General features: G+C 39.0%; 2 protein-coding genes across 2 annotated transcripts in view; both read left to right on the top strand.

Annotated features, from left to right (window-relative positions):
• Positions 1–329: 329 nt before the first annotated feature.
• On the top strand, positions 330–11,621 carry C22H5orf47 (chromosome 22 C5orf47 homolog). Its single transcript, XM_072947216.1, has 5 exons — positions 330–709; positions 4,960–5,045; positions 6,359–6,458; positions 8,274–8,312; positions 11,395–11,621. Exons 1-4 carry the CDS (start codon positions 403–405, stop codon positions 8,291–8,293), a joined length of 513 nt encoding a protein of 170 aa, XP_072803317.1. The 5' UTR covers positions 330–402; the 3' UTR covers positions 8,294–8,312; positions 11,395–11,621.
• The window catches only part of NSG2 (neuronal vesicle trafficking associated 2), a 69,561-nt gene continuing 63,631 nt past the window's right edge, over positions 6,413–12,342 (top strand). Inside the window, exons 1-2 of the mRNA XM_072947215.1 lie at positions 6,413–6,458; positions 8,274–8,312. Of these exons, the coding sequence (XP_072803316.1) occupies positions 8,290–8,312 (23 nt within the window). The 5' untranslated portion in view covers positions 6,413–6,458; positions 8,274–8,289. The remainder of the gene's footprint in view (positions 6,459–8,273; positions 8,313–12,342) is intronic.

Raw genomic sequence — 12,342 nt, 5'->3', positions numbered from 1 at the left:
AGTATCCATTCTTCCCTGGATCTCTGACCTGCTAACCTAGAAGATTTTGGACTTGTCTACGAACACATGCACACCCCCTCCATTGGTTCTTTTTCTAGAGTCCCCCGGGCCCCACCCGAGTGGTCTGTTCCCTCAGCTCTGCACCCCCCCCCGCTCCCGCCCGAGTGGTCTGTTCCCTCAGCACCCCGCCCCCGCCCCTGCCCGAGTGGTCTGTTCCCTTAGCTCTGCACCCCCCCCGCCCCCGCCCGAGTGGTCTGTTCCCTCAGCTCTGCAGCCCCCTCCCCCCGCCTCCCAGCCGAGGTCCCGCTCCCGGGTCCCCCCCTCCTCCCGGCGTCGCCCGGCCCCAGTCGCTCTTCGCCGGTGGCTGAGGGCAGTTGGCGGCGGTGCCCGACGACGGCAGCGATGGCGGCGGCCGGCCGAGAGCGGGAGCGGGAGCAGGCGCGCTTCGTCTACGTGACCCGCTTCGGCTCGCACCAGTGCGGCAGCGTCCTGCGGCTGGGCGGCCGGCGGGCTCAGGGCCGGTGGAGCCCCGGGCTCGGGGCGGGCCGCAGCCGAGAGGAGCCGCGGGCGGCGGCGGCGGCGGCGGCGGCGGCGGGGGCCCCGGGCGGCGGGGAGCTGCCCCCCGGCTCCCGGCCCAGGGCCCCCGCCGCCTCCTCCCCGGAGCGGGCGTCGAGCGCGCGGAGCGGGCCCCGGCCGGCGGCGCGTGCAGGTGGCGCGAGGGGCCGGGCGGGCGGGGCCTCGGGGTCTGTGGGGATGGCCGGCTGGCGTCCGTCCCCCTGGGCAGCCGTCCTGCCGGGCGTCCTGGTGCCCGGGCGGTCGGCTTCCTGTCAGCCTTCCCCGGGGGGCCGCTCGGGCCGTCGGCGGCCGGCTCCGCCCTCCTGTCAGCCTGGACGGAGGGACCGGGCCGGGCCCGCGCTTCGGGGCTGCCCCGGAGGGCGCCGCCTGCACGGGAAGACCCGAAACAGCCCTGAGGTCGGAATCTGAGACGAGAGGCTGTTGGATGGGGTCCCTGCAGCCCCTCAGAGTGAGGGGGGCCTCGGCTTGCTTGTCCATGTGCCTTTCAGGAGTCACTGAGTTTACAAGTTAGCCCGAGGAGAACCGGCGTCGTCAAAATGATGTCATCTCCTCTTTGAGAACGGGAGACGACGTCTTTCCATTTTCTCTCTACTTTTGTGTCTCTCAGAGATGTTTTATATTTTAAAAGTTTCTTTCTATAAGTTTTTAAAATAGTTTTATTTTATTTTAGCACCTAAGTCTTGTTTTGAATCTAGGAGGAATTCCTGTAATATTCTGTTGTCGTTTTTATATTTGTCAGATTTGGGGAAGGGGGTACTTACTTTTTATTATTTGAGGAAAGTACTTTCTCTTTTCTTTTTTTTTCTTTTTTTTAATAGAGGTACCGGCGGATGAACCCAGGACCTTGCACATGCTAAGCACACACACTCCCACTGAGCTATGCCTCCATATCCTGTAGGATTTTTTGTATATTGTGTAAATTTATTCCTAGGTAGTTGATCTTCTCTGCTGCTGTACATGGGGTTTCCCTCTTGCATAATGTCCTCCAAATGTTCATTAATTGTGTATATAAAGCGTCTTGATAAAACAACAGCAATAACAATGTTGAGGAGATTTGAGAAAGTTATCCACCTGGTAGTATCCCACCACAATCAGGATCTAAAACATTTCCATCAACTCAAAAAGTCCTTTCCTCTACCCATGCTTAAAAAAAATTAATAGTTTATTGAGATATAGTTCACAGTCCACTCAGTTTACCCAAGTAGATAATTCAGTGGTTTTTACAGTGTTGTGCTACCATCATCGCAGTCAATTTAGAACATTTTTACTACCTCCCCAAAAGAAATCCTGTGACCATTAGTCACTCACCATCCCCTGTCACTGCCCTCCCCTCCCCTCAACCCCAGCTGTAAACGAACACTGAACTACTTTCTGTCTCCGTAGATTTGCCGATTCTGGATACTTAGTATAAATGGAATCATACAATATGTGGGCTTTTGTGACTGGCTTCTTTCAGTTAGCCTATTGGGGTTTTTATGTTAATTTCTGATCCCAGGACTTCGCTGAATTCTTTTAGTATTTGGGTTAGTTTTATCATTGATACTCAAGATTTTCCAGGTATATTATTTGTAAATGGATCACTTTATTTCTTTTTAACCCGTTTTTCTGCCTCCAATTGACTTGTTTGTCTAACTGCGTTGGCTAATACTATGAGTATAATGTTGAATTGTAGTGGAGATAGCATCCTTGCCTTGTTTCTGGTTCTGTCTTATAAGAAATGCTTCTAGTATTTTCCCATTAAATAAGGTATTGGCTTTAAGACTAAAGCATATATATTTAAAACATTAAACTGTATTCCTCAATTTTTATTTTCTTTCGTGTTTTTATCATGAATGGGTGTTGAATTTTGTCAGAGGCTTTCTTAGATCTGTGGAGATATATTTTCCATTAGATTTATTAATATGGTATATGATACAGGTGGATTTCCTAAGCTTGAACCAACTTTGCCTTCCTGAAATATATCCCATGTGGTTATGATGTACTATTTTCTTAACATTGTTGGACTCTGCTAATAATTTATTTAGGATTTTTGCATTGGTGTTTGAAAGATTTATCTATAGTTTTTCTTTGTACTTCATCTGACTTAGGTGTCAGTTATATTTAGTTCATAAAAGGAATTAAGAATTTTTCCTTTCTTTTCAATGTTCTGGAATAATTTAGAGAACATTGGGACTATCTGATATTTGAAGATGTGGTAGAATTCTTCTGTGAAACCATCTGGGTCTAGTGCTTTTTATGGGCTAATTCCTTAATAATTTTCTCTGTAACTTCTATGGAAATTGGTCCCTTCATACTTTCTAACTCTAATGGGTCAATTTTGGTAACCTGTATTTTCTTAGGAAATTATCCATTTCATGTAGATTTTTAAACATTTATTTGCATAGAGGTCTGCAAATTAGTGTCTTATGATTTTTAAAAATTTCTTGTGTTTCAATGGTTATTTCACCCTTTTCTTTTCATATATGTGTTTTCTTCTTTTTCTTGATCAAGTTAGCCAATGTTTTATTTTATTAATTTTTTTAAATTCAGGAATTTTGTTTGTTAATTAGGTATTTTGTTTCTCTAGACTCCTAGACTAGATAATAAATACTAAAGATATAAAGAAAATAATAAATAAAGATATATACTACAGATAAAATATTTCCTTATGTGTTTTCTTTTGGTTTATTTTGTTATTTTTATGCTTTCATTTTGAGCAAGATTTTTAACTCATTTATTTTTTCTTCCTTTTTATTGATAACAGTGTTTAGTGCAAGGAATTTTTTTTCTAACCACTACTTTAGATTCCATAGATTTTAATTTGTCACTATTAAATTTATTTTTGTAATTTCAAGTTTGTATTACCGCTTTGAATCTAGAGTTGCTAAATAGATTTAATTTTTTAATTTCCAGGACTTTCTTTTCTTTTTTCTTTTCTTTCCTTTCCTTTTTCTCTTTCTTTCTTTTTTTTTTTTTTTTGGCTAGTAAACTCTAGTTTTCTTGCATTGTGCTCAGAGTGTTGTTTGTAATGTCTCCACTTTATATATCTTACCGATGTTTTCTTTGTGACCTAATTTATGAGCTTTCCTTTTTGTTCTTTTTCTTCTCTAAAAGCCATGAGATTAGAAGACTGTCCGTTTAAGTCATACTTGTCCCTTTAAATCATGCATGCTACCTTAATCAAGTTGGTTCCATTAAATTGCATGCTTTTGGTGCTTTATGTGGTATCTCGCCTTTTAAATTGCACATTGAAATGCTCCTGGTAGTCTGTTGAGATCTGCCTGGTTATGCTTTAGTATTTTCACATTTAGGGTGAATTTAATCTTTCTGTTGGTTGCTCCAGCTCTCCTGCAGGCACCTTTTCTAGGTTCCTTCCTTTCTCTCCCCTGCTGGCTGCAAAGCCCTGCTTAGGGTGATGTTGGAGCAGATGGGATCATAGTACCGCAGTTTAACAACTTTTCTCATTTTGCTTAGTTTATTTTGCAGTTTCAGCGTTCTCTGTTTTCAAGTAATACAGAGTGTGTGGTTTTCTGTAGAATTTTTGTAATGTAAAGTTGTTTGGGGAGAAATTTGGGAAGTTGGTTACCCCACTGGGCATTGTGTTCAGCTACCCAGAAATTCTGCATTGAAAGGTTTCGAACAAGAGAAGTGATGGGGAAAATTTATTTAGTTCACGCTGTGTACCGGAGATAAATTGGAGGCAGACAAGACTCGAGTCCAAGTTAAGAAATATATAAATATTTTGTTTGGTATCCTTTCAGAACTTACTGAATTTTACTTTGATAATTTAACTTACTTACATTTAGTTGGATAATTTAGAAGTGTAAAGCTGTACTCTGTGTAACTTGATTGGCTCCTGGGAGTGAGCTATGGTGGGAAGCCTTCAGAGATTCTTCATCAGGGGCGCTGTTTTAGACTTCATACCACTCCAAAGATTCCATAGTTAAAAGGCGCTCAAGGTTTGTTTGTTTGTTTGTTTTTTTGCCGCTATGCTGCTGATTTAAAAATTCAGGGGTAGCACGAGACACCTTAGCACTAGGTTTCCAGCTCCTTTGAATAACAAGAACAGATGAAAGATTTATTCTAGGAATTGGACAGAGTGTGGTGGTGGCGGTGGTGGTGGTGAACTCTTCAACTTTAAAGCAGAGAGAGCAGGAAGTAAGGAAAGAATAAAATGCATCGGGTAAAAAGCCTGATTGCATTAACACAGACAGATCAAAGAGACATGTGACAGTCCAGCACTAAGACAGTGGATTGGAAATGAAGCGCTTTGAAAAACAGACGAAGAGGTTCAAAATAGAACTCAAGAGACATTTATAATTGTCTACTCTCAGGATAGTGAGTCCTTTAAAGTATGTGCTAACCTTGATATGTTACCTTGTCAATCTCCTCTTTTAAAATTAGGTTTAACTCAGGAGGATTTGGCTAAAAAGTTTGACTTCCCCATACCTTTGAATGAAGCTTCCAAAATAATGAAGAAAAAGAAAAAGGTATATTATTGTAAAGGGGAATAAGTGATATTTTGAATTTTAGATTAACCTGTTTAAATACAAAGGTGTGAAGATACTCAGGACAGGAAAAGTAATGCCATAGTCTTTCCAGTGTTTGAAGATATAAAACAATTTTAACCAAAATGTAACCGACTGGGAGCTTTTTCAAAGCATGAAAATACATGTCCCATAGAATATAACAAACTGATAGTGTAACATAAGAAAATCATGGATTTCACAGAGAAGAATAATGTATCCGTATTGGTGTCACATTGCTCTTTTAAAGGCAAGGGATGTGCGTTAAGTTTCAAGCAGAAAAGCTGACAAGCGTGAACCTTTATAATGAACCATTTTCTATTTTCATCTCTGGTTGTCCAGATGCCATGGTAACTGGAATGGTTTAAACATATTCAAGCTCAGCTGCTCTACTAATCTTTGTTTCCCGCCATGTATTTTACTCTTCAGGTTAGAGAAATTGTTAGTTGAAAGCAGCCCATGAAACCATATTGTTTCTGAGCTTTGAGTGTGATTTCTAATCCATGTGTAATGTCAAACAGCGTTCCAAGTGACTAAGCCTTGCAGCAGGTGTGCTTTGAGTGGGGGCATTTAACCTTCCCATTATACTGAGAAATCTTTCAAGAACCAGTTCCGCTTGGGCAATAGCCAGTATATACTTACACCTACTGTGTGCCAAACGGACAGTGGGGTAAGTGGTTTACATATACTTTTCATTCCTTCTAATAACCCAACGTGTGAAGTCGTTCCTAGATGAGATCAGAACACTCGCCCAGTGTCAAGCGACTGGTTTAAGTGGCAAAGCCAGAATTTGAGCCCGAATCTATTTGTTTGCTTGCATGGTCCGTGTTCTTCCTCTTCAAGTATATTCATGCTCTCTAGTGCGTTTGCTTTGGTGTGTCCTAGGAGAAAGGTTAAAAATTAACTGGAATAAAATACACAAATAAATCACTGCCCAGTGGTTTAGACAAATGAATAGAAACTCACTATCTTTATTACCTTTCAAAACAAAAGTGAATATGTTGAAACCACAGGACATTATGGACATTGCCTTTGAAGGAAGACTTCATCCAGGACAGTTAATTTAAATACTACAGAGAGGAAATGCTCGGAAGTTGGAAAAAGATATCAGAGAATTCAGTGATCATGGGAAAACAGTTATGTTTAAGTTTTAGTCTCTAAGTGTAAGATTGCTTTATAATGATAATACCAAATTGGCATGCAGCACAGTTGACTGTATCGAAATGTATTCCTTGGTACTCTGCTCAGTGTTCCTTAACTATGCTTATCTTTTTAAGGCTTCAGTGTGGAATGGAGTGTACAAAGTCATTTGTAAAATGCTTGAAGAAAATGAAAAATATAGACTCAGGCTGAAATCTCAACAATTATCTGGTGGAAGTAAGTGAACACAATTTTTATTGTATTAAAGAAGACTGGCTTCTCTAACAGTTTAGTTACCCTTGGATCACGTTAGATCAGTAGTTTTCCTAATCGTCACGTTCAATGTATAGAGCTGTAGAAACAAGGCTACCATATTATCACTGTTCGCCATAGTTGATGATGTCACTTACGTGTGGAATCTGAAAAATGACATAAATGAACTTATTTACTAAACAGAAACAGACTCACAGACATAGAATACAAACTTACGCTTACCAAAAGGAAAAGCGAGGGGAGGGGTCAATTAGGAACTTGGGATTTGCAGATACTAACTCCTGTATATAAAATAGATAAACAGCAAGATCCTACTGTAGAGCACAGGGAACTGTATTCAACATGTTGTAATAACCTATAATGAAAAAGAATGTATATATGCACATACATATGTATATAAAACTGAATCTCTATGCTGTACACCAGAAACTAACACAACACTGTAAATCAACTATACTTTAATTAAAAAAAAAAGAAAGTACAGAGCATTGTGGAGCTGTGAGTGAGGAGTGGACTGCAGGTGTGGGTATGAGTGAGAGGGTGCAGGGGTGCATGTTGACTGGACCTCACCAAGCGAAGGGAACGTGCTTGTGTATTAAATCTGAATTTGATGCCAACTTTTTAATGCAGATTACAAAACTCATCCATATTGATGAAGAAAAACATTTAATCTGCATTCTAGAAGTGTACATTTTGTGTTGCTTTGTACTTCCACTTCCTTTTCGTGATGCTGCTGTCCAATCTAGTGCATTTAACAAAATCTGCCCTTGAATTATGGCCCTGATGTCATTATTTCATTCCTGGAAAACAACTCATAAATCAAAACATGTTCTAAAGCTGCATCAGTATTGAGTTGATATTGTGGCCAGAGCAAAATTGGATGTGATCTAGTGTGTTTATTAAAGTGGTTGAAAGTTCTGGATTCTCAAACAGTTAAGTTGGATAAAACTTATGTAACTAATAATGCCACATAAATTGGTGAATCATAAGTTGTTTTCTTTCCTTCCTATGCCTATCCTAATATATATGTTATCGTGCTTCTGTAAGTTTTTAGTGCAGTCATTCAATGACAAGTTTTATTTTGACAGAGAGTAAATCTGCAGAATTAGATTTTGTGAAGAATATTTTCATAAGATAATAAGCAGAACAGATTGCCGGGTTTTGTGAGCCGTCTAACACTGGAACCTCATCACTCTTCCTGTAATATTGCATCAGTAATAACACACATTGTTTGCAATAATGGCATATAAACTAATATTCACATTAGTGGTGCTCTGCTTTACTTTTCTCATCCAATTAGGAAGAAGAATGAGGCAGGAGAGGGACTTAGGAGGGAAAAAGTAGCCAGTGGTTTCATAGGTGAAAAGGACGTTTGAATAGACAGAGAAATGTGCAAAAAACCCAAACTTTTTTTCTGAGTGTTAATCCAGATGCAATTACTTGAATAAACATACTAGATTACGTCTGATTTTGCTCTAGCCATAATCTTGAGCTTGTCGGGTTCTCTTGTGCCTCAGCAGTAGGCCTTCTGCTAAACATCAAATGACCTAAGGATTTAAATAACTTAAAATAATATGCTGTGTTTTCTAGAAATACCCTCTTATAAACAAAAGGTAACGTAAATCCTTTTTTAATTGCAATTTTAAGCCATATTATAAAAACTAATGATTATATTTTTAAAATGTATTATAACTCTTATTCATCAATATATATTTATTAATGAGAAAACCAGTGCCAAAGACTAATTTGAATTTTCCTTACATTTTATGTTGTTCCTAGACTCGGATTACACAGGATGAACCTTCTTGAAATCCTCTGGTAAGAATCCATTTAGATAACTATTAAAAAGGGTAGACTTCTTCCTTCCCTTTTACATCCTACCGTCTCCAATCTTTACTGCATACCCATTGCTAATTCCAGCCCGTTTCCTTCCTTAAACCCAGTGCTTGGCACACAGAAGGCACTTACTCAATACTTGTTGAAATTTAATACACTCTTTTTGGGCCCATCTTCACAGTGCTATTGAAACTTCTGTCTCCATGGTCCACGTTTTTTGTTTTTTTCTTTTTTCTTTCTTCTTTCTGAACACGCTGTCACATTTAATATTCTATTACTACTACTCCTTTAATTTTCCTTCTTTCTTATTGTTCTGAAGACTATGTCATGGTCCTCTCCCTGCCTTTCTGACTGTATTTTCTGTGTATTTTTTTTTTTTTTTGAGGATAGAAAGGAAAAGCTTTATTGCTTTGCCAGGCAAAGGGAGACATAGCAGGCTCATGCCTTAAAGACTGTGAGCCCCTATTTTCTGTGTATTTTTAATTTGCCCCTTTTGCTACCATCTAATAACAGCAAATGCTGCCCTGGGAGTAATTGTTGGTCCGACTCTGTCTCTACATATTTACTCTGAGATCACTCACCCACTTTATAGCTTTAGTTCCTCTTTCTTGGCGTTATGACCCTTAAATCTCTATTCTACTTCTGACCTCTGGTCGTGTACCTCTGAATTCCTTTAGGCAGTTCTACAGTTACTTTTTTTTTTTCAAATTGAAATACAGTTAGTTACAATGTGTCAATTTCTGGTGTACAGCACAATGTCCCAGTCATGCATATACTTACATATATTCATTTTAATATTCTTTTTCATTAAAGGTTATTACAAGATATTGAATATAGTTCCCTCTACAGTTACTTTTAAACACCACCATGTTTTAAACTGAGCATATCAACTCCTCCCCCTCCCTTTTTTTCCAACTGTGCCCTGGTTTACTAATCACCTGGGTTCATCCCGTTCTTATGGATAGGTTACACCCAGTGTGGTGGGGTTTGGAACGTAGTAGAAAAGGTAAGTAAGGAGGGCCTTGGAAACGAGAAATTAGATTTTTATAAGTGGGAATATGGGGGAAGGGCGTGTACTTTAGACACGGACATGAGCATATTCATGGAGTCCAAGAAAATGTTTAGGAATGCACCATTTGATTAAAGCTTGTTTAAGGGAGTCATAGTAAAGAAAGGTATACACTGAGACTATTTCAAATGGTCGCACGTGAATATTTGGCCAAGAGTTTATGCTCAGTTTAGTAGGCAGTGAAGAAACATGGAACATTTCCTTAACCCTTTATTCCAAATGATTTCAAATGTACAGAAAGATTGCAGGGAAAATGCACAGAACTCCAGAGTACCCCTCACCTAGGCTTACCGGTGTTTACATTTGCTTTATCTTTCTCCTGCTCCTCTCTCTCCCTCTCTCCCTCTCTCTGTGTGTTTGTGTGTGTGTGTGTGTGTGTGTGTAAAGTATTGCCCCCTGATACTTTGGTGTGTGTATCCTAAGAACAAAGATTTTTTTAATAACCACACTACAGTTGCCAAATTCAGGAAATTTAATATTTTTCTAAAACTTTAACCTATATTCCATATTCCAATTTTTTTCAATGGTGATAATAATTTCTTTAATGGGATATTTCTTCTGATAACCAGGTCTGGTTGAGGATCATATACTGCATTTCATTGTCATGTGTCTTTAGTCTTCTTTAATCTGTACAGTTCTTCAGCCTTCCTTTGTTTTTTATGATAATGACATATTGGAAGAATGTAGGCCAGTAATTTTTCATGCTCCCTCCGGACTTGCTGATATCTTCTCATGACTTGATTCGTATTTTGCATTTTGACTGGAACGTTACATAAGCATTCGTGTCATTTCTTTCTCAGAAGCTCACATCCGGATTCATGTGATCTTCATTTATCCCTTATTGATGATGTTAACTTTGATATTGGTTAAGATGTCCGTTTCTCCACTACACTATTTTTCTTTTTATAAGTAATAAGTATTTTATGAAAAGATAAGAGACTATGCAAACCTCTTGTACATGGAACATTTTAAAGCGGTGGGTTGATCAGATCTGTGTTTTCAAAAGAATCAAATGTCATTTTGTGAAATGGTTTGGGACAGAGACCAGACAAGAAGTGAAAAAGAAAATCTGGGGATTGTAGCAGCTGTCCAAGTGAGAAGTGAAATGCACTTACTGAGAGTGGAGAGGAGACAGGTGACTAGATGTAGGGGAAGAAGAGAGATGATACTGAGGTTGGAGAATGAGTACCTAAGAAATAAGGAAGTCAAGAGAAAGAGCTGGTTTTGTGAAGTTACTGAGTTTTATTTTGGTGTGTAAATTTTAGGTAATTTTACTCAGGTGAAAATTCCAAGCAATTGGAAGTCACAGTGGAGCCAGTGTGCTGTCTATGCTACATAAAGGTCATGTGTGGTTCTAGTGGATGTAGTGAGGATGGAGGGAGAGGAGAGGACTGAGGACAGAATGTCAGGCAATGTCTGCAATGAGAAGGAGTTCTCAATCCCTCAAAGAGGGGCTTCAGGGCTTTATTAGGAGGACTGAGAGAAATAATTGTAGGGCTGAGGGGGACGCAAATGAGATCAAGGGACTGGCAGTTGAAAGGAGGGCAGTGACCTTGCTCAGGGACAGTCAGGGGTACAGAAAGTAGGAGTATAGAGATACACCAGCTGAGCACACTTTGAGGTTCCTGCACTTAGAAGTAAAGCACAAGGTCCACGTGATGACGGTGTCCACGCGATGACCTTGCTTGTGGGAGGCTGAGGTGGCCTGGAGTAAAGGCCTGTGGTGTAGTGTTTTTGTGACACCGTTCTTGTAATTGGGACTGTTGAAGGCACCAAGGATATTGGCAGGAGGAGTTGGAGTGGAGAAGAGAAGTATGAGTTACACAGTGAGTCCATCAGAAGCTTTTCTTGGGCAACTAGACAAAGTAAGTTATCAAAGCAGTGAATGCAGGAAGTGGCTAACTGTTACTTTGCAGTCTTAGAAATGTTAAAACTTTTCAGTGACTACTGATTATGACATATTAATAAGATTCAATTTTGTCATCTTTTATGTAGGATTAACCTATCTTTGGATCTGTTTACCAAAGAAGATTTTGAAGAATTTAAAGATGAAACTTTATTGAATCATATTTATGTATTAATTTTGGTGTGTTTTGTTGGAATTGGGACTTTAATTGTTGAATAGAAAAAAACTACATTCTTTATAAATTAGTAGTTCTTTATTCTTTATAAATTCTTTATAAATTTCTTTGCAAATTAATAAAAATTTTAGTTAAATATTATTCATATGCATACAGTTGTTATTTCTAGAATGAATACTATTCCACACTTGTTCAAATTAATATTTTACATAAAATTTATATTAGCATATCAGTATAATTGCATGCATTTAAAACGCCAACTTTCCCCTCTTATTAATGAGTCTGCAGCTGCCTCTTTATTCATCCCTTCATATAGATTTAACTGTTTGAAGTTGAATTTGGATTCACTTAAATTATTTTTGGCTTCCTCACTTTTTCTAAATTTCTCAGTTACTTTATGGTCAAAACCTATCATTTACATAGTAACAATTATTTTGGATGTTTAAACTAATAGTTATTTTGAGCCATCTTTTCTTACTTTGAGAAAGTTAGTAAATTTATTCAAACTCTAGATATTTCCTCTATCTCTTTAAATTTTTATTTAATAAGTTCTGGTGAAAATATATTAAATGTCTCTTTTGTTGAATAGAATATAATAAATATAATACAGCTGTTCTTTGCTGACACGTCACTGAATATCAACTGTAGTTGATTTTTGGTTCTGTAGTTCCAGAAGGGGTTCATGATGCCTGCATTAAATGACCCCACGTGACTCAGAGGTCCTGACTTTCCTTCATCTCTAGCCCAGAGTCTCTTTTGTCCAATCTGCGTGAGTAGGAGCACTCACTTGCCAAATATGTACGTGACTCTTCCTTTCTTCTGCTTAGACCAAAGGCAATTTTTGTTTGTTTGCTTGTTTTTT

The sequence above is a fragment of the Vicugna pacos genome, chromosome 22 (assembly GCF_048564905.1).
Source record: "Vicugna pacos chromosome 22, VicPac4, whole genome shotgun sequence".
In the NCBI taxonomy this organism is placed as follows: Eukaryota; Metazoa; Chordata; class Mammalia; order Artiodactyla; family Camelidae; genus Vicugna; species Vicugna pacos.
Note: the sequence above shows the minus strand (reverse complement) of the source record. Positions and strands in the feature narration are given on the sequence as shown.